The 22267-nt window shown below is 43.2% G+C and overlaps 1 protein-coding gene across 10 annotated transcripts in view; it reads left to right on the forward strand.

Annotated features, from left to right (window-relative positions):
* TENM4 (teneurin transmembrane protein 4) overlaps nucleotides 1-22267 on the forward strand; it is a 601078-nt gene that overhangs the window by 569676 nt on the left and 9135 nt on the right. For all 10 annotated transcript variants that reach the window (XM_032679109.1, XM_032679110.1, XM_032679111.1 and 7 more), the window contains 4 exons: nucleotides 3190-3425; nucleotides 10216-10512; nucleotides 11556-13170; nucleotides 18708-18850. In XM_032679109.1, the coding sequence (XP_032535000.1) occupies nucleotides 3190-3425; nucleotides 10216-10512; nucleotides 11556-13170; nucleotides 18708-18850 (2291 nt within the window). The remainder of the gene's footprint in view (nucleotides 1-3189; nucleotides 3426-10215; nucleotides 10513-11555; nucleotides 13171-18707; nucleotides 18851-22267) is intronic.

Consider the following 22267-nt stretch of genomic DNA (forward strand, 5'->3'; position numbering starts at 1 on the left):
ACTTCCAGCCATCCCCTTTGCTTCAGTCTCTTAATGGCTTCTAACTTAACAGTTACTCTCCTCCTGGAACAAGCTTCCAGCTGGTTGCTGAAGATCTGATTCTTTGTTCAGTGGCTGTTCAAACGTCCACAAAGAAGCATCCAAAAAAATTACCATTCCTGTGCCCAGTAGGTCCGCGTTAGAACTAAAGGGCTGGTGTGGAGAGGCACAAGGGACAAAAGAGAAGTGGACAGCCACTGTCCACTGGTGGGACCGGTTTGTGGCTGTGGAAAATGAGCACAGTTCTGTCTCTGGTGAGAAGCAGAGGACTGATTAGGTGGAAGAAAGGTGATGAAGTGGGAAAGAAAAGAGGAATAAATAGCAGGGGATCCACTGTGCTGAAATACTGGTAGGGGCAGAACCTGTACTGCACAAACAATGCCAGCCTGTATCTCCGGGTTCTGAAGGCTGAAGCCTCCTTAGGATCAGGATGAGCTATCACCACTGTTCCCTAGAGTTTGGGGAAAGGAAAGGAACTTTCAGATTCTGCTTTCTTCACTCTCCAGATTTCATTTAGTCTGTCCCTGATGACAATGGGCTGTTAAACATCTTTTCACCTTGTAAGGAACAACCTGCTCCAAGTGAGACAAGCATGTTCCGGAGTGACATTTGTTCCCACATCTCTGGGACACACATTTCCCTCCCCCTCCCTATAGCACCAAGCTTTCCTAAAAGAAAGTGCCTGTTACGCCTGAGCACTGATTTTTCTCCTTCTGGAGAGGGCAACTGAGAGGGTACCAGCCCCCTCAAGCTGTCCTCATTATTCCTATAGGGAAACACAATGACTTTCTTATTCTTTACTTGAGCTTGCAAGGCAGATCCAACCTACCCCACCCCATCCCATTCACTCACATTAAGACATGTGGCAACTGCACAGACATGAGGTTGGTATCACCTCGAGAGCCTAATTAAGCAGTAGAGCCCACTGTTGGGTACCCTTCAGTGAGAAAATTGACTGTGATGTGATTTACACCCTCAGCACTGAAGGCACAGTTACATAATGCTACCACAGTCAATTCTCTCATTGTCCTGCCCTCTGGCACAGGAACATTCTGGCCATTAGGACATGCAGAATTACAAACAGCTTAACCATCTTCAGAAGTATAAAATTATTAAACTGTTTGTATCTGAAGAAATTCATCTTAAAACGAAGATCTGGATAATGTTGCAGACGAGGTGACTTGGTGAGCCAAATTCTTGGTGAACCTTTCAGGAAACCTGGATCACGCTGTGAACAGGTAAGGTCTGACAAGAAATTTTCAGACGGTTACAAATTCCTGTAGGATGGATTTATGAGCTTCTGCAACAGGCACATCAGCACCCTGGTGGGATTTTGTCTTCTGGACTAATGACAAAGAGAGCATTTGTGCAATGCCAAAGTAGGGCAGTAGTGCCCTAGAGCCAAAGCAGCCTAAAATACAGCATCCAATGGCTCATGGATTTCATGTAGCCCTTGAGAAATGCCTTCCAAAACCAGGGAAGAGTCTTCTCTTGGGAAAATGTTGAAAGTAGAGGATTTACATTCCCACACAGTACTGGTGACAATAACCCTTCTGTGGTGCTTATGTAACACAAAGGGAACATCACATGTCTGGTAAATTTCATGTAAACCTTCAAGCTTTCCCCTGCTTCCTGGTGAAGGATAAAGAAGGGAGGAATATATTAGCTATGCAGGGATATTTCACTGATTTGATTTAAAATGCATCTCCTAACACTTTATTGCCAAACCAAGCATCTAGGAAAAGTGCGACAGTCATCTGACTGTGGCCCTACTCTCCATTTGCAGACTAAAGCATGGAGTGGGGTTTATCTGGCTGGAGTCTATGTCAAAGACCATCAACTTACATACTCATTGGTAGAGCTAAAATACTTGAATCTGCATTGTGGATCACTGCTGTATGTTTATGGCAAAATCCTGAGCCCCCGCATTTTCACACTGTCACTCCTGTGTACAGAAAGTTGAGTGGTGGTTCTGCTGAGGTCACTGTGGCAGGACTCCAGCTGGCTACAACCAGGAACAGGATGAGACCCACATAAAAAAAGACCAATTGGTGTCAGATTTCCTTCCCTAATTATACCAAACTGTGCTCTTTCCTGATCTACTTCATCCGGTCGAGAGATGATAATTTCTCTGTGATCTTTTTTCCTGCTGAGCTACAGCAGAACAATCAGTGAACTTGCCTCGGAATGGAAAAACATTTTGTGTGAATTTTTAATGGGTGTTTTTATTCACAATTAGGAATTTATGGCACCCTGGAAGACAGAAACAGTAATATTTTCCAGCTTTTGAGGAGCTTCAGATAAGGCAGTCTTTGTATATGATTTTAAAGCCATTCTGCATTGAGCAAGTCTCATGCTTTCTTACCCTTCATGAGCTCCTCTCTGCAGAGAGAAATGCCAGCTGGAGATTCAAAGGATGGGCTTTCAGCCTGCCTGATTCCTGAAGGGTGTAGAAGAGAGATTGCTCTTCTGTTCCACTTCTGAACTCCCAAATACTGGCCTCAGAATCCACTGATTTTTCAAGACCTAGTTGAGGCCAGATGTATGGAGACATGTGGGAGCTTAATGCCTCTGCTTTCTCTCCAAACATGAGGACTTCAGTTGCCTCCTGAAAGCTTTCCCAAGGGAAAGAGTTTGGTTGTTGTTTGGGGAACTGGTTAGCATTAACTCACTTTGCAATTTCCTGTCATTTGTGAGACAGTGAATAAGCTGAGGAAAGTAGGAGGCCCCACTTTTTCATATATTGTTGTGAAATTGAGATCTTTAGGATATAAAAGCATGGAAGGTTTTCAGTCAGACTGATTTAAAACAAATATCTCACCACCCAGAGTTTTAGCCTAGAGGAAGAGGTTTGAACCCACATCCTTTGATAAGGTATTACAGTTTTTTGACTGTTGCCTTTTTTAACCTGTGTAAAACTTTCTGTAAGAATTTGAGGTGCAGAAACCTCATCAGAATGAAAAAGGGATTGTCCATATTTACTTTCGCTGATGAAACCAATGTTTTGCTCAGTGTGAGCGGGACAGGTGAGTAACAGAGTGTATTTGGTTTACAATCATCGGAAATGCTGATGCAGCCTGACGGAGGGAACGAATGAAAAGCTGGAGCTGTATCATCAAAGATCAGCAAAGATCTCTTTTCTGTCTTCAGACCAAGTCCGAAACAGCTACTACATTGGTGCTGATGGCTCTCTTAGACTGATGCTTGCCAACGGCATGGAAGTGGCCTTGCAAACCGAGCCACATCTGCTGGCTGGCACCGTCAACCCCACAGTGGGCAAGAGGAATGTCACCCTCCCCATCGACAATGGACTCAATCTTGTGGAGTGGAGGCAAAGGAAGGAGCAAGCAAGAGGGCAGGTCACCGTCTTTGGACGTCGACTGAGGGTAAGTGAGAATCATGAGCAGTCTTGGCCTCCACTTCCCATCCCATCAGTCCCCAGTCTCATGGCAAAAAGGGATAGGGCTGATTTGTATAGTCTGCATTAGGGATGAAGCTGCAGGACAGAAAACTGGCTGTTCATCCTCAGTGACACAAATTTTATGATTGGAATATATCCTTATATCTCCTTATGTGCTGATGTTCCCTTAGCTAACATAGGTGGTACTGCTGATCTCCCTACAAGACCTCCACATCACCAAGAATGCATGACCTCCCATCAGCCACTGCAGGTTTAACATTGCCTCAGGCTGTTTAAGCAAGCAAAGGACAGTCATAACTATACCTCACCAATTAGTATAGGTGTTTTCTACCTGTGCTGCTGGCAGTAATAGAACAGAGCACTGAGAGCTTTCTAGGCATAACAGGACTGGCTGAGAGAGTTGGGGTTCTTCAGCCTGGACAACTGAAGGCTCCAGAGAGACTTTAGAGCACCTTCTGTTACCTAAAGGGGCTCAAAAAATGCTGGAGAGGGACTTTTGACAAGGTTATGGAGTGATTGGACAAAGGGAAATGGCTTCAAACTGAAAGAGGGAGAGTTTAGATTAGAAATTAGAAAAAAATTCTTAACTGCGAGAATAGTGAGGCACTGGCATAGGCTGCCCAGAGATGATGTGGATCCCCCATCCCTGGAATTGTTCAAGGCCAGGTTGGATGGGGCTTGGAGCAACCTGGTCTAATGAAAGATACCCCTGCCCATGGCAAGGGGGTTAGGACTAGATGATCTTTAAGATCCCCTTCAATCCAAACCATTGAGTGATTCTGTGATGACTGTTCATTGGGCAATCTCAGAAAAATCTCTAGATTCCTGAAATTTGCTAATCTGTTGAAGCTGTTGAAGAGCTGGGCTCACAACGCATTGCACCACAATTGCCATTGTTTCCTGAAGTGTTACAAGCAGCTCCAGCCTGACAGTACTCTCTCCTCCATGAGTGCCTGGACCTTTCTGTGCTTGAGACTGATATGTTTTGAAAACATTGTTCCGCACAATGCCCCTCATACTTGTCAGGGCTGTTTAAAGATCTTGCCCAATAAGCCTGTAATTCATCTGCTAACTGCTGGCAAGGCTGGGAACTTGTAATAGCAAGTCCTGTGCACTCACCCTGTACCTTGCTAGTCTCAGAGTCACGGGCTGATGAGCTGTTCCCAGGAACCTGCTCAGCACCTGGCAAATTCAGACCCTCTGAGAAAAACACTTAGTGCCCTGTAATGCCACCACAGCAAAAGGGCTGCAGCTATTTAATCATACTTAAACTTTGCAGTAAATATCAATGTTCTGGTTTCAGGATATATGTTTCCCAGTCCTTTCTCTTCACCTCTCCTTATTCCCTTCTGCCTGACCCCTGCCACCTTGGTGTGATTTCTCCCATCTCTCCTTGCTCACACTTGTCAAGTATTTCTCTTCACCCTCCCCCTCCCAGCCTCTGTTCTTTTTCCCCTGTGTTGATAGCCTCTTATTTTGTTACCAGGAGAAAAACTGCAAAGAGTAGTGAAAACTGAAGCTGCTTCTTCAGTGTGAACTGCTGTATATCTGCAGATCAGTTGTCATCACCCTTTTTGTTTGGTTTGTCTCGGGGTTTTTATTTTATTTTAATAACCAACAAAATTATTAGATGGGTCTTTTTCTGAAGGGAGAGAGCCTCCTGAAATTTGCAGCTGTGTGACAACTATTTGGTGTTCAAAGCAGTTTCCACTCATTTAGCCACAGCTCAGCTGCCCATGTCAGTTCAAAAATTTTTGCAGTAGATTCAAACACAGAATGTGTCTTTGTTTTATATTGTACTACAGTTGGAAAAACACTTGCAAAATGAATTTTCAGGCTTGTTACTTGTATCTCTATAAATCTGCCAGAACTTATTCACATTTTGAGCCTATCAGGGCCCTTCTAGTGAAGCAGAAGTGCATCTTACATGGGTGAAGGACTCAGCTATGGCTCTCTTCAGGGGTTCAAAGTAGCTGAAGGTGTAAAAGATGTTTAAAGCTTCCTGTCTGTACCTGCATGGCAGCATCTGCACCCCTAATACAAAAACCTGCAAGGTGCTAATTGCCTCCCTGGGGATTGCACAAGATTTATCATATTCTCTGTGTCATGTTCTCCTCTGCCTTCACAGCAATAATTACTGCTTTCCCTGGCAAGGGAGAAACTTAGGGAAGTTAAGTTCAATATGTTTTTGTTCATTTTGAGAAATGTTATAATTTTCTGCTGTATGTGACTAAATTACTACTTTCCCTCTCCCCTCACCCTACTGCTTACATGAGACAGCAGCAAAGACATGGTGCTCCATGGGGAAAGAACATCCCAAAGAGGCTGCAGCATCATTCTAAGAAGCTTTTGAAGTGAGGAAAACAGGATCTGGACACTGTAAAAGAGTGATCCTTTCTGCTGCCATCACATGGATCCACATTTTATGAGTTGTGCCTCTTCCTCCCATGGTTGCCCAGTGTCCTTGGGGACTGACAACCTGTCACCATGAGCTCGACCAGCTCCCAGCACAAGGAGGCCAGTTTCACAGCTGCCTCCTTGACCCTCCCTAGAAAATAATACAATACACATGTTTCTTTATTACAGGTGTAAGGCACAGGGTAGGGGCTTCTACATGAATGAAGGGAAAGAGGCCAGCCCTCATGACCTTTTTCCGGTCTCACCAATGCTGACCTGGCTCTGCACTTGACCAGGCAGCTGTAAAACAGCACAAATATGTTAAAGCAGCCAGTTTCCCTTCTCCTGTCCCACACACCCCATGGAAAGTTGTGATGTTTTATCCACCCAGCCAGCAGTGAATATTTCTGCAAATTGGCTGGCTATGAATTCCACCCATCACTGGCCAACAGCAACACAGACTCCATCTGCAGTGTGAGTATTAGGTAAACTATGCTTCAAGAACAGGGCTCCTTCCCTTTTTTTTATTAAATAAACTTGAGTTTTTCAATAAAGAAGAATGTAAAATAATCTCTTGACAGTGAAGCAAATAGAACAGCCAAAAGAGGCAGAACTGCTGGCTCAGCTCTTTTATTTATTTAACCATAGTAACTCCTGTCATAAGTCACTTTGTTTTTCCTAAGACGTTGGCAGCAGGTTAGTGGTGGCATCAAGAGCTAGTGTCCCAGACAATCCACAGAACCCATGTTATCAGAGAGGGATATGGTGCTAACCAGTCCTGGTGTGTTGACTAATGAAGATGGTCCAGCATGATCTACACAATTTCTGCAAGACATTTAGTCTGGATATGGCCACCCCAATGGTTTTAGCAATTCACTGGGGAAATTTCTTTGTAGACAGCCATTTATCACAGGGATGTTGTTGGCTCCTGGAGTTCTCATTGCAGAAGTATTTTTTGCCCTCCTCCATTGAAGATTGCCAGGGTGTTTTCACAAGAATTCTCCCCTTTTTGTGCTCTTGTGCTCCCAGGGCGATCAATGCATGTTATTTAATTAGCATTTAAACTAAAGGAGTACCATAGGAAGCATTGTAGAATCAGAGGTGGTGGTGTGTTTATGCTCTTTCTTTTCTAGAGTAAGCTAAGAGATTTATAAATGTACTGTGCAACATGAGTTTGGGGTTAAATTTAGTCTCTCACACATTTTAGATGGGATGTCAAATCCACTGTGAACTGTGGATTTAAATTTACCCTGTCTTGATTCGGTGCTGATCACAAGCCTTGTCAAACAGTCTAAGGGGCAAAACCTTTTTGCAGGAGATTTTCAGACTCTGTTGCAGGATAAGGTCTCCGAGATGGCACCTTATTTAGCTGCTCACCATAAAACATGATTATCGGACTGAAGCCTGCAACCTTGTCAGTTCTGCAGAAAGTTCACTTCTATACAAGGCATACCCTTGAACAAGGATGAGAAAGATTTAAGCCCTGTTCAGAGGCTACTGGCAGGGTAGGGTTCACTTTGCCCATCACATTGATAGGTGACTGTTGGCACTGCAGCACTTCTCCAGTATAAGAGACATTACAGCAAGAGATATCAGGAGAAAACAAATCATTAAAAAAAAGTTTCATGGAAAGGGTGACTGGTTCCAACAAGTCCCACAGACATTGCTTGCCAGAGCATGTGGAGGGTGGAACAACTTAGGACATCAATAATGGGATACAGAGACTTTAACTGAGCTTAAGAGCTATCCAGGGACCTTCTATTTGGTCCTTCTAGCACAGTGAATGGCACTGCTCAGTGAAAGCCTCTTTCAGCCTGGATTACTGTCCCAACCCTGGAAAAGCTGTTTCCAGCTTTCTTGGTGAAGACCAGGAGCAGAAGAAGCTGCAGCTGCCAGGCTGGAGCTCTCTGTGAATAGATGGGAGGCAGAGATGCTATTCCTTCCTGCTTTGTTTTTCTTTTTTGCAAGAAATTACCACTCCTATGTCTCTATAAATAGCAGCAAACACCTATGAGATATTAAATTGCTCTTAGTTACACATGTACCTCTGTACTTAGAATTTTAGTACCTTTTTATTTATTTTCCAGCTTCCCTGTTACAGTGGACTATTGGCTGATTTCTCCTTTCTACCATTACACATTTACATTCTATTTCACACGTATTTAATTAGAGCATTGTCTACATTTCCACAATGTTTCTTTCCTCAAGTCATACCCACCTATTAGCATTGTTATTCATAAGTTGAAAATCATTCTTGCACTTGCCTTCTCTCTTACATCATCCTCACACATCATGGCACCAATTCTTTCTCTCCCCAGCTCCTGAGATACCTTCTTTTGAATTCTGATGTTATGGTGTCCCTGTTCTCTAGGCTTCAGCATAGACATCTCCCCATGCAACACGAAGACACTGCAGTGATCCAGCCTTTCCCTCTCCTGTTCTGCCAGGGCTGAGGAACCTCTTCCTTGTTTGTTTGACCCCATCCTTCCTCTCACTGTTTAGCTCTCAAATACTCCCACAACCCCAAAAATACAGTAGGAATTCAATCATACATCATAAAGCAATGGCCAAAATCAAAGCTGGAGCAGGGCTGAGAACAGTGCTCAGGTCATAGAATTATAGAATCATACATAGATGGTTCAAGTTGGAAAAGACCTCTAAGATTGTCAAGTCTAACCATGCAAAGGTCATCAAATCCAACCGAAATAAGCACCACCACCATGTTCACCGCTAGACCGTGTTCTCAATGCCATATCCAGACGTTTTTTGAATACTTCCAATCAGGAGTATCAGCTTTACCCAAAGCAGTATAGAGTAGTGTTTTTAGCCTGGTCTGAAGACCTCATAGCAAACAGCAAATTCTGGTTTATTGACTGCAGCTGAAGGACTGCGAAGGGCACTGAAGACTTAAGTCAGCTCTTTGGAGTTTGAAATTCATCCAAGAAGAATCTGCACCTTTCTAGAAAAGAGAGGTTCACCAGCTGAAAGAGGTTTAGAAGCGGTGAGATGGAGAAAGAGCTATCTTCACTGGCAAGCTCATACTGGGAATGTTGCTTTTCATACTGACTCAGTACTTTGCTGCTGTTGTTATGTGGCTTTGTAAGTCTCCTTGCACACGTGGCTAAACATGAGTTGTATTGTCAGCTCCTTTTTGTATTGCTGTGCACCACAATCTATGAACCAAAATATATTCCTGCTCCTACCTTTGAAGTAGATACCTTTGATCTTTGGAAATGCAGAGACACTGGAGGTATGAGGAGTATAATTATGCCACTCTGAATAACCCCGGGACAATGAAGTTAAAACTCCAGTTCTTACAGGAAAGTTGCTGCTCTGTGCAAAATCTACAGTGGTCAAGGCCTCCGTATTTCACCAAATCACAGAATATGCTGAGTTGGAAGGGACCCGCAAGGGTAACTGAGTCCAACTCCTGGCCCTGCACAGGACCATCCCCAAGAGTCACACCATGTGTCTGAGAGTATCATCCAAATGCTTCTTGAACTCTGTCAGGCTTTATGCTGTGACCATTTCCCTGGGGAGCCTGTTCCAGCACCCAAACGCCCTCTGGGTTTAGAACCTTTCCTAATATCCAACCTAAACCTCCCCTGACACAACTTCAGGCCATCCCCTTGGGTCCTGTCACTGGTCACCACAGATCAGTGCCTGACCCTCCGCTTCCCTTCACGAGGAAGTTGTAGACTGCAATGAGGTCTCCCCTAAATCTCCTCTTCTCCAGGCTGAACAGATCAAGCAACCTCAGCCACTCCTCATATGGCTTCCCCTCAAGGCACTTCAACATCTTCATTGCCCTCCTTTGGTTGCTCTCCAATAGCTTAATATTTTTCTTATCTTGTGACACCCAAAACTGCACACAATATTCAAGGTGAGGCCAAACCAGTGCAGAGCAGAGCAGGACAATCCCCTCCCTTGACCAGTTGGGGATGCTTTTCCTGATGCCCCCCAGGACACGATTGGCCCTCCTGGCTGCCAGGGCACTGCTGACTCATATTCAACTTGCTGTAGACCAGGACACCCAGGTTCCTTTCCCAGCACAGCTTTCCAGCATCTCATTCCCCAGCCTGTACGAACATCCAGGGTTGCTCCATCCCAGGTGTAGAATCCAGCACTTTTCCCCAGTGAACTTTATATAGTTGGTGACTGCAGTCCTCTAAATTGTCAAGGTCTCTTTGCAGGGCCTCCCTGCCTTTGAGGGAGTCAACAGCTTCTTCCAGTTTTGTATTGTCCGCAAACTTGCATTACTCTCCAGTGTGGTGTAAAGAGGCATTTGGTGAAACAAGGCTGGTCTTTCTAACTTAAAACTGTTTCCAGCTTCCTAATTCTTCATCTCTTTCCTGTAGGTTCACAACAGAAACCTGCTGTCTCTTGACTTTGATCGTGTGACAAGGACAGAGAAAATCTATGATGACCACCGGAAGTTCACGCTCCGCATCCTCTACGACCAGGCAGGGAGGCCCAGTCTCTGGTCACCAAGCAGCAGACTGAATGGGGTCAATGTCACCTATTCCCCAGGAGGGCACATTGCGGGGATTCAGAGGGGCACAATGTCAGAAAGGATGGAGTATGACCAGTCCGGCAGAATTACATCCAGGATCTTTGCTGATGGCAAATCATGGAGCTACACTTACTTGGAGAAGGTAAGAATCCTCTTACCACTCAGAGACAGTGCCTTTGAAGCGCTTGGGCTTTACTCCTTTGGCATCAGTTCAGCTGCACTCCTTCACATCTTTTTTAAGCACAATTTTCATTTGTTGAGTTAACTGCAATATAAAATATATTCAGGTAATGTCATCAGAGTGAATAGTAGAAATTTCCACTGGGTTTTTCCATGTGAAAACAACCCATACAGTCTGACATCCGGCATTCTTCATGCGGGCCATTCCTGCTTTATAGGAAATACATGTAATTAAAAAGTGCAAGGCATAAATCCAGCCACACTGTTGTAGCACACTTTGCAGTGTGTCCTGCGGTCTTCATTCTGTAGATTCGTGTGGGACTTAATTTTTCTGGGTATTACCATTAATTGTTACACTGCCCAGTGACCTATAGATCCATATGCTATATACCTGGGACTGGAATTTTTTATTCCTGATTTTTTTATAGCATCCATCTCTAAAACAGTTTAAGGAAACTGTAGTACCATATTTTTAAAAAAGGAAAAAGTATTGACTTACTCCTTGTATTATGTAATCTATGTGGATTTTTTGTTATATTCAAAAAAATCCCAGAACAAATAAGCATGCACACAGAAGTTGGGAGTAAGAGAATAACAGAGGATAAGGTGACACAGTGAATTAATTCAGCATTGGAAGGTGTTGGGGGATACTTTTTCAAGCGTGTTTAAGTAGGTTTACCGATTTTATTTATTTAGTCTGTAAAAGTTATTGGCACAGGGAATTTGGGTAGAGACAGTCAGCTACAGGGTATTGATTTGAACTACTGAGCATTCTGAACTTAGACCTTCCTCACTGCATTGACTGCTTCTTTCTCTGACCCACTCCTGCTTGGGGATACTTGATGTGCTCTGCAGCTGCTTGCCTCTCCCTGTTTAATTCTATGGGTGCAGAGATTTGTCTCAATTGCCCTGCTCTTTGGATTGAAGAATTTTACAGGTTTTGTGAGAGTATAATTTTACTCAAAACCTGGGAATATAATCTGTACTTTCCTTCTTCCCATCCAGTCCATGGTGCTGCTCCTTCACAGCCAGAGACAGTACATCTTTGAGTTTGACAAGAATGACCGGTTGTCATCGGTGACCATGCCCAATGTTGCGCGTCAGACTTTAGAAACCATTCGTTCCATTGGCTACTACAGGAACATTTACCGACCACCAGAAGGCAACGCCTCGGTTATTCAGGATTTCACAGAGGATGAGCAGCTCCTCCACACTTTGTACTTGGGCACAGGGAGACGTGTCATCTACAAGTACGGAAAATTGTCCAAGTTAGCTGAGATGCTCTATGACACCACAAAGATCAGTTTCACTTACGATGAAACTGCTGGCATGCTGAAGACCATCAACTTGCAGAATGAAGGGTTCACCTGTACAATCAGGTACAGACAAATAGGGCCCCTCATTGATCGACAGATTTTCCGCTTCACTGAGGAAGGCATGGTGAATGCACGCTTTGACTACAATTATGACAACAGCTTTCGGGTGACCAGCATGCAAGCAGTCATCAACGAGACACCTTTACCTATTGATCTCTACAGGTATGATGACGTGTCAGGCAAAACTGAGCAATTTGGTAAATTTGGAGTAATTTACTACGATATCAACCAGATTATCACCACTGCTGTCATGACTCATACTAAACATTTTGATGCCTATGGCAGAATGAAGGAGGTCCAGTATGAGATATTCCGGTCTCTCATGTACTGGATGACTGTGCAGTACGACAACATGGGAAGAGTGGTTAAGAAAGAGCTGAAGGTTGGCCCTTATGCAAACACAACTAGGTACTCATATGAATATGATGCTGATGGCCAGTTGCAGACAGTGTCTATCAATGACAAACCACTCTGGCGTTACAGCTATGACCTAAATGGAAACCTCCATTTGTTGAGTCCAGGGAATAGTGCTCGCCTTACACCGCTCAGGTATGACCTCAGGGATAGAATTACTAGACTGGGGGATGTGCAGTACAAAATGGATGAAGATGGCTTCCTGAAGCAAAGGGGCAATGATATTTTTGAGTACAATTCAGCTGGCCTGCTCATCAAAGCCTACAATAAAGTTAGTGGGTGGAGTGTGAAGTACCGCTATGATGGCCTAGGGAGGAGAGTCTCCAGCAAAACCAGCCATGGTCATCACTTGCAGTTCTTCTATGCAGATCTGACCAACCCAACCAAGGTCACCCATCTGTACAACCACTCAAGTTCTGAGATCACCTCCCTTTACTATGACCTCCAAGGCCACCTCTTTGCAATGGAGCTCAGCAGCGGTGATGAATTCTACATAGCCTGCGATAACATCGGCACTCCTCTGGCTGTTTTCAGCGGGACTGGCTTAATGATCAAGCAGATACTGTACACAGCATATGGGGAGATCTATATGGACACCAATCCCAACTTCCAGATCATCATTGGCTACCATGGAGGACTGTATGACCCCCTCACAAAGCTTATCCACATGGGACGGAGAGACTATGATGTGCTAGCGGGTCGGTGGACAAGTCCAGACCATGATATGTGGAAGCATCTGAGTAGCAATAATATAATGCCTTTCAACCTGTATATGTTCAAAAACAACAACCCCATTAGCAACTCTCAGGATATCAAATGTTACATGACAGGTAAGACATTTAAATTAATTAACATTTTCTCAACCTTGCCATCAGTGAATAGGTGTCATGGTTTAACCTCAGAAGGAACTAAGCCCCACACAACTGCTCAATCACTCCCCCTGAGGTGGGATGAGGGAGAGAACTGAAAAAGTGAGAAAACTCGTGGGCCGAGATAAAGACAGTTGAACAGGAAAAGCAAAAGCTACCTGTGCAAGCAAAGTAAAACAAGGAATTCCTTCACCACTTCCCATGGGCAGGTAGATGTTCAGCCATCCCAAGGACAAAGGGCTCCATCACACATAAGGGTGACTTGGTAAGACAAACACCAACACTCTGAATGTCCTCTCCTTCTGTCTGCTTCTCCCAGTCTTACATCATGCTGAGCATGATGCCACATGGTGGTCTGGGATGTCCCTTGAGTCAGTTGGGATCCACTGTCCCAGCTGTGTCCCCTCCCAGCCTCCTTGTGCACCCCCAGCCTCCTTGCTGGAGGGGTGGGGTGAGGAGCAGAAAAGGCCTTTAATCTGTGTAAGCACTGCTCAGTAATAATGAAACCATCCCTGTGTTATCAACACCACTTCCAGCACAAATACAAAACACAGACCCATAGTAGGTACTATAAAGAAATTTATCCTAGTCAAAACCAGTCCAATACGTATCTCCTCTCTCAGTGTCCTGATCAGGAGGTTTTCCAATCTTTAATAAAATGGACATAAGTTTTAGTTTGCAGTTTACCCCTATGTCCAGGGTATGTTTAATTCATTAGCATAGATGGAAATTGTAATTCCCAAACCTTTTTCCTTTTCTCATCTTTGGTGTTTGTTCTTTTTATTTTGCTTCCAGATTTTCATCCCCTCAGATATCCCAAGTTTAGCTACCAATTAATGTCCTGATAACCTTTCTCTTTGTAGAGGGGCAGCTCTGTTTACGTAGTTTTGCCTAGAGATTTATTTGCAACTAAACAAATGACATACAGATTTGTTCTAGCAGAATGGCAAAGTAACTTAAACCTTTCATTACAGTCAGCCATTTCAGAGTGGCTACATGACTACAACACTGCTAACTATGTAGTTCAAAGTTAATCTGCCCCACAGAATTAACAGATTCTACAAAAAAAAAGCAGATGCTTTAGGCTTAAAGGCCAGATTTTGGGGCACACCTACCCAACAGCTTGACATAATCTCTGAACTGCTTCCCCTGGGACTTTGTAAAGTGGCAGTAATATGAGCTCTATGTATGTTTGGGTCATTCTGACTACCAAGTCTACCACTAAACCATGTACCAAATGCCACATCTATACATCTTTTAAATCCGTCTTGGCATGGTGGCCCCACCACTGCCCTAGGTAGCCTCTTCCAGTGCTTGACAATCCTTTCTGTGAAGAAATTTTCCCCAATATCCAATCTAAACCTCCCCTGGCACAACTTGAGACCATTTTCTCTTGTCCTGTTCTTGTTACCTGGGAGAAGAGACTGATCTCCACCTCACTGCAACCTTCCTTCATCAGACTTGGGCTCCAGACCCTTCCCCAGCTCTGTTGCCGTTCTCGGGACATGCTCCAGCACCTCGATGTCTTTCTTGTCATGAAAGTGAACACAGGATCAGAAGTGTGGCCTTACCAGTTACTTAAGTTCATGGGGACAGTCACTGCCCTGGTCCTGCTGGACACATTATTTCTGATACAGCCAGGATGTCACTGGCCTTCTTGGACACCTGGACAGACTTTCATTTCCATCTGCCTGTACTGATAGCAAGCTGAATGACCTCACTAGCCTTCCATCCCTCTAGCATTGGTGTGCTGCCCCCAGGATTATCTCTAGTCCTTTCCCCCTTCAAATCCAGTTTCATACTAGTTTCATACTGTGTGCAACACTGGTAGCAATTTTTAAGACAACTGTTTTGGTAGGACTCTTTTCTAGATACTTCCCTTTGAAAAACCCAGTGTCACAATCACAAACCAAATGTACATACTTCTTGAGATAGAATTAATTTTTAAATGCTCCTGCTGCATCTATCACAACTTTTCCATATTCAACAATAACTGCGTTCCCCTGAGTTATGAAATTGGCTTAATGGCAAATAAATATTGCAAAGTAAAAATCCTAGGTTCTATTCTGCTTGTTTTTCTAGCCATTAGGATTCATGTTTTCATGTTCTTCTGCAATAAACATAAGGATTATATTGTGGGTTTTTTAATGAAAAGCTGTTTTCTCCAGAGCTGAGAAGATGATGCCACAAGGGAAGTAAAATATGTCAAAAGATACAGGCTAAGAACCTGTGTGTTGGCCTCACTCTGATAATTAAGGCTGGCAGCAAATACCTCAAGATAACTTTTCCTATCAGAAAATGCTCATTCGTCAAAACTGAATTTGTTTATGGGAGAGGGTTGAGCTTGAGAAATTTCTCAGCAAAAATGTTGTAAACAGTTCTCAAAATTGTCTAAATGACAAATTCCAAAACAGCCTAAAATAAGAATTCCTTTTGGGTTTTCAACCTTTTCAAGTTAAGTGTAAACTAATGACTGAAAACTGGAAAAGAAAAATTAAGGAGTCAAAACTAAAATGGAAGTTAATTTGAAATTGTTGAACTGATATAGTTTTTGAACTGTTGCTTTGTGACATAATAACAGAATTTTGTTTTCCTGCTCAAATTAAGACAGGACAAAATTTTTTCTTTTAGCCCTGTCTTAGAACAGGTGCATAGCTTCCCACGCAGCTCTGACAATAAAATCGAGATGTCCAAATCTGATACACTAATATTTTATATGCACCAAATAACTTTTTCCATGGTCTTATAAGTTCTGGTTTTTACTTTTACAAGAATATAGAGCCCAAATACATATTTTAAGTTTCTCCTCTCCCCGTGTGTGGAAGAAGCAGGCCATGCTATGGGCTGAGTGCTGTGACACAAAGCTTCTGCCCCAGCATTTCTTTCTGCTCAAGCTTTCAGTCACCTTGTGGGCAGGACCCATGATGAGAGTGCCTTTGTCATCACAACCAAATCTGCCCAGTTTGGCACTTTCTGTCCCTCCACATTCCCACCCTGGGATCTGCTGTCCTTAGGGGAGATCAGTGCCCAGGACATGGGGGACTAACACGTGCTTTTGTTTGCACTGATGAGGTCTCCGAGCTTGTGGATACAAATTGGAGGCATGCAGAGGGGAGAGCAGGAGAAGCAGGTATTTGTGTTTTGAGGGGCCCATTGTTAAACATGAATATTTTAGTGATTGTACACTTCATGGTGCAGAGCTTTGCTGCCAGCTTCAGCAATCTTGATGGATTGAACTGACATTTCCATTACATGTGTCTACATTAAGCACCCTTTTTCTTTGCCCTCAAATGAATTTACTTTGAAATGTGTTGGCAGGGTTACTGTAGCTGAAAAAAACCTATGTGATGTGAAATGTACTTTTCTGTCAAAAAAGTTGTCACTGCCTCTTGGCAAATTAGTATTTTCCCCTCTGTTTTCTCAGCTCCACACCTTCCTCCTATGATTTTGGCGGGGCTTTCTTTTTTTGTGTTCTGGGTATTCCAACACCTCTTCCCAAAAAGAACAAATTCCTGTTTGCAAATGTGTTGAAAGTCAGCTTTCTGAGAAGTATCAAAAAAACCCCTGTCTTGGATATTTCCGGACATGTTACATATTTTTCAGCAGTTCAGCATCCATGCTCTGTATTATTTTTCACATTTTTGAAGTGCTTGGGAAATGGTTCCTGCTCCAATGCTGACCTTCACGGTTTTACTTTGTTCTCCTGACCACCTGGTCCACAATATGTACATCAAAGGTCTTCATTTGAGATGAGAAGAATTTGGAAGCAGGCTGGCTTAGTGCTAAGCAACAAAATAATTAAATGAGCCTTTTCATTTCTTTCCTCTCCCCCAACCTCTCTGTTTCAAAGACACTCCAAAAACAATCTGTACATTGAGTGAACAGAAGTGTTTTTATTACAGAAATCCTCCCCCTTCCACATGGATTGTCGCAAGGGCTTTTTGGATATCTGCCCAATCGCAACATTTTAGCCTGTAGGAAAACAAGCAACAGATAGTGTGTTTGTTTGGCTCCTGATTCTCCAGTCATCTGGAAGTGCCTTATTTGCCACTAGCATCCATAATTTCTTTTCCAACCGGTTCTTCAAAACATTCATTTAGGCTCATGGGAATAGAGAAAAAAATATTCAGAGATGCATATTTGATTATTTAAATTGATTCCTTCTTCAGATTGTTTCAACAACGCTTATTGAGTTTAGCAAAATGAAAATCAAGCCCCTTGCACTGTCAGCTTGAAGCAGAGCAATCACCAACACAATTCCAGTTACATCCAAACACCTACGACTCCTGGGAGCTGATATTAGTTAAACTTTACCTTCATACCTTTGTTTTTCTTGCAATTGCTATTTGTGTGCCAAATGCACATTGTATTGCTCAGGGACTGTAGCAGGTGTGTCCTCTGGAGTTCAGTGAAGGCAAACAAGGTGAGATCATGAAACACTCTGAAGTTAAGGGGGAAGTGATGCTGATCCCAAGCAGATCTGGGAGTTACTCAACCTCATCATTATTTCCTCCAATGGATTAACTTTCAACTGCTATTCCTAAGAGCTGTGCACTCAAATATCAAGGAAGACTTAGTAATCTACTGGCAACTAAATGCAGGAATGGTGTCCCAAATGGCTTTTCCATCATGTACCCTTTAGTGCCAGTGGTCCCTCTTTTGCACAAGACAGTAGTTTTCACTAGCAGCCAGAAGTTTTCTCACCATCTATGGACTTCTTTTAAGAGGTTTCTAAAAAGTACCCAAGCAAAGTAGTCTCGTATTTGTACACTTATTTTAACTATAATTTACCTTGCAGGCTGACTGTAAATGTCACTGTAAGAGATGACATGTGACTTTACACTGGTTTAATACTTAAACTACACTTTCTTTTGAAAAATGCCAGGAAACTCAGAACTGAGGTGGAAATGCCATGGAAAAAGCAAAAACATATCCAGAGCCTCTTGCATGAGCACCTGCTAAATGCCTGTGCTGTCCATCCAGGATGTCCTGCTGTTCTGGCTCACACAGCTCTAAATTTAGTCTTCAGCCTGCAGGCCTTTTGAGAGTCCTCAGTGAGAGAAGTATTGTGAGTGAGGAGTTCAGAACTTACTTTAGGACTTGATAACATTTCCCATTCAGATGGAGCATTTCAGCCTCCAAATGTATTGCTAGTCCTGCACTTCTCCTGCATACCTTTGAGCAGTGCCTGATTCTTGCTCATGAAGGGCAGACGTGGAGTTGGCTTTGATTTGGGCCATTTGCTCACTGCCAACGCTTCTGTTTCAGAGCTGAGAAAGTGCAGAATTTGGCTCTGGTTGGAGGTGGAAAGCCCAGCTCTTGGCACACAGATCTTTCAAGGACCATTAATATTTGTGCTCTTCACACAAAGTAAACACTCATCGTTTTGGCCAGCCTGCTACAGTGCCAACCGCCATGGGGTTCTCCTCTAGGCCTTCTCCTGGGCAATCCTGCTTGAGAGATCAGGTAATCTTATTTATGCTTCTCTTCCCTTCCAGATGTCAACAGTTGGCTGCTCACCTTCGGGTTCCAGCTACACAACGTCATCCCCGGCTACCCCAAGCCAGACGTGGATGCAATGGAGCCGTCCTATGAGCTAATCCACACACAGATGAAAACCCAAGAATGGGACAATAGCAAGGTGATCCGTGCAAATCCATACTGTATCTCATGCCCTTATCAGCAGACTATTCACTTGCAATCTTTACTGAAAAACCTCTATCAGTTGTGTTGTCCCAGATACACTGGGAGATTAAGAGCAAGTCAGACCCCATTCCAGTATTGAAATCTATCTGAATAATCACATCTTAAGTTCACTACTACCATGGTGCTTTTTCCTATATTTTCTGATCATTGCTCAATGAAATAGTTACTGTTTCTTTCTCCCACAGAGGCCATGTTACCACATATTGCAGGCTAAATTCAAGGCCTTTGCACCACGGATTCTTAGAAGTTTAAAAAAAAAATTAAAAAAAGGACAAATCTTGATACAGAATCAGTTTTCACAGACTTTTTTTTCTAGAAATTTGTTCAGTCTGGCTTAAAATGTCGTAAACAAGAAGCCCCAGTACTTCCCTAGGAAACTATTCTGCATTGCAGGGACTCTCACCAGAAAGAAGTTTTAGATGATATTGAAGTCTCATTTTACCTGACTGCGTTTAATCCCAAGTAACCATGTCCTACTTTTAAAAACAGCCCTGCATCCCAAGCCATTTTGGTAGATGATGGCAGAAAATTCAATGCTAAAATTGGCACGAAAAAAGCTTTGGCACCCATTCATTTCCCCATCTTCCTGCTGGGAATTACTCAGCTGAAAGATGGAGGCAACACTGTTAAAGGTTAGAACACTGGGTCGGGATTTAAGAGCCCTGGGTTAACTCTCAGCCCTACTTCTTATCAGTGTATGACCTTGAAAAAGTCATTTACCTCTCAGGATACTCTCTCATCTTCTAGACATTGTATTCTGGGGTTGCTTTCATCCGTTTGGTCTGAATCCTCTTTAATCTGAACTCCTACTTGATATTGCTGTGTTCTAACTTGGCAAGAGCAATGAGGCCCCGACGTGCTTGGGGAGATCAGGGCATGTTCTTAACATTTCTGCTAATAAAATGATAGGCAATAGAATTGATTCCATCTGCGCTCCTAGCCTCTTTTATCTGTGACTTCACTGAAATCTTGGTGTCCTGCAGCAGATTCTTAAGGTCCTGTACATATCTTAAACCAGAAGGTCACACCTCCTTGACAACAAAAGGTATCACGCAGAGGTGCGAACAAGATACTGTGGATTGAGGAAAGTCATGTGTCAGTCCATCCTTGGTACTCAGTCTGAAAGTTATGGTGAAGACAAGTTAAAATGTACCAGCTTGAACTTCAGCAAGAGATTTATTTTAAGTTACTTAATAATAGAGGGGGGACCAAAAGAACTCTGCCCTTTTGCTGCTATGACTGAGTTGATGCTTGAAAACTATTACACTGCAGCAACTCAGTTGTGGTTTTGAGCTCAAAGACTCCTTTTTTGTTTCTTGTTTCTTTGGATTAAACAATGAAATGCTAATAGAGATTATTCTGTAATGAGAGAGAGCCTCAGGATTTTTCCTCCTCTCTGATGTGACACAGTATCCTCAGGCAAAGCTGTACAGGAGAAGGCAAACAGGGAAGGCTTGTTCAGAGACTGCACAGAAGATTGTCTCGGAAATGTTATGTGCAGTAGGTAATAACTCACACAGAACCACCATAGAAATTAGTAGTAGTAGTAGTAGTAGTAGTAGTAGTAGTGTTATTATATTATTATTTTATCATTAGTTCATTATCATTATTTGACTTATTGAATAGCCAAGTAATGAGTGACAGCTTGAGATGAAGACTAACCCTTGCTCATATAGGCAGACGAGCTGGAAATAAAACCAAGGAGACCCTCCCTTCCATCCAGCCATTTTAGAGGAATCTGCCTGAATGAGCAATAAGAAGAAAAGAAAATCTCCATGTCCCTGCCAGGTTTTTAAAGCCAGAAGCCGCAGTGAGGACTGTGCAGGGACCTGCTCGTTAAAAGAGGGCTTTATGCAGCCGTCGTGCTTCCAGATGAGTCACTTTACACTCAGATGTTGAAAGTGGAATTTAACCATTGCAGGCTACTTTATATTCTTCCCCTGTGTTATGACAGCAACAAAACATGAGCATTTTATTTCTGTCTACAGTTGCAGGATCATGCTGTGATAGCAAGTGGCTCTTAAATGCAATAGAGCAGGATTCCCTTCCTTTCTGTCACACCCAGCATATTGTAGGCACATATTTGCATAAAAAAAATTCATTCACATATGATACCTGAACACATGATCCATTTTCTCCTATTCCTATCCATGCATCCAACACTGATGTTTCCCATAAAGTTCTGTTCACTCACAACCCTTTCCAGCCAAACCGGCTTCCAGACACAATCCAGCCCTCCTTCCTACTGTTTGTATGTTTTCATGATGCATGTGGAAGAAAATACAAACTTTGGAAAATTTCGCATTGCAAATGACAGAATTAAACATAGGTAAATGGAAGCACAGGAAGCATTTTCAGATAATAAAACTGGTCAAACTGGAGCCTCTGGAGTAAGCCCCAGATCTTTTGTCATTTAAAAGTAGCCTGGACAAGGCATTGATCATTGAATCATACACCACAACTTTCTCATTGCCATGTCTTCTGATCCCTGTTTCTCTGGATCACATACCTCCTTGTGATAGACCAAAGTATATTTGAGCTACTTTACCGGCTTTGCTGATCAAAGCTGTGGCCCTGCAGATTGAATCAGTTTTTTTATCAGAGAGGAATGACTAACAAGAGCACAACAGCAAAGGAACTAGCTCCCCATCAATGGCTGCTTCGTCTCTCTTCAGAGTGCATAACCAGAGCGCCCTGGCATCTCCTTCCAAAACATTTTTGGTACTTGCCTTGCAGGTCTGGAAGATGGGAGAGATAGTTCTGACTTTGAGCATCCACCACCTCAAAAACAGCCAACGTGTCATAAACCTTGCACTAACGCCCTGCAGCTCCGAGTGACATTTAAAATCCAATACTCTGTTGTGCAGCACTTCCCCCTCCCCTCCTCCCTATGACCGTGAGGCTGTCACTAAATTGCTTGTTGAACAAGTTCAGTATTATTGGCCACCAGGGGACTCTGAGTGACCTCTGGCATATTGTGGAACTGCTGCACCTGAATCCAGTTTCTCTTCTAGGTTTTTTTCTTGTTGTTTTTTTTCACTTTTGTCTTGTTGAACTGTCAGGTAATTGTTGGAGCCAGAACAGCTCTATTTCCAGGGAGGGGCGTTTTGGAATCAGCACTTTTATCATTATCTACATGATATTAATAAATACCCTTCTCTCCATCCCATGAGCACTGACTTCAGGAAGGATCCTGTTTTCTGCAATGCCTGTTACAGGCTGTGCTGGAAGGAGTAGTTTTTGGCATTCCTCATGGAGCAACATTTTGGAGGCAAGGGCTGCTCTGGGGTGCTCAGCCAGGGAGTGAGCTATAGCGCTGTGCTTTCTGGCAGAGCTTCTTTCGAGGACAATC

Source organism: Chiroxiphia lanceolata, chromosome 2 (assembly GCF_009829145.1).
Source record: "Chiroxiphia lanceolata isolate bChiLan1 chromosome 2, bChiLan1.pri, whole genome shotgun sequence".
Classification (NCBI taxonomy): domain Eukaryota; kingdom Metazoa; phylum Chordata; class Aves; order Passeriformes; family Pipridae; genus Chiroxiphia; species Chiroxiphia lanceolata.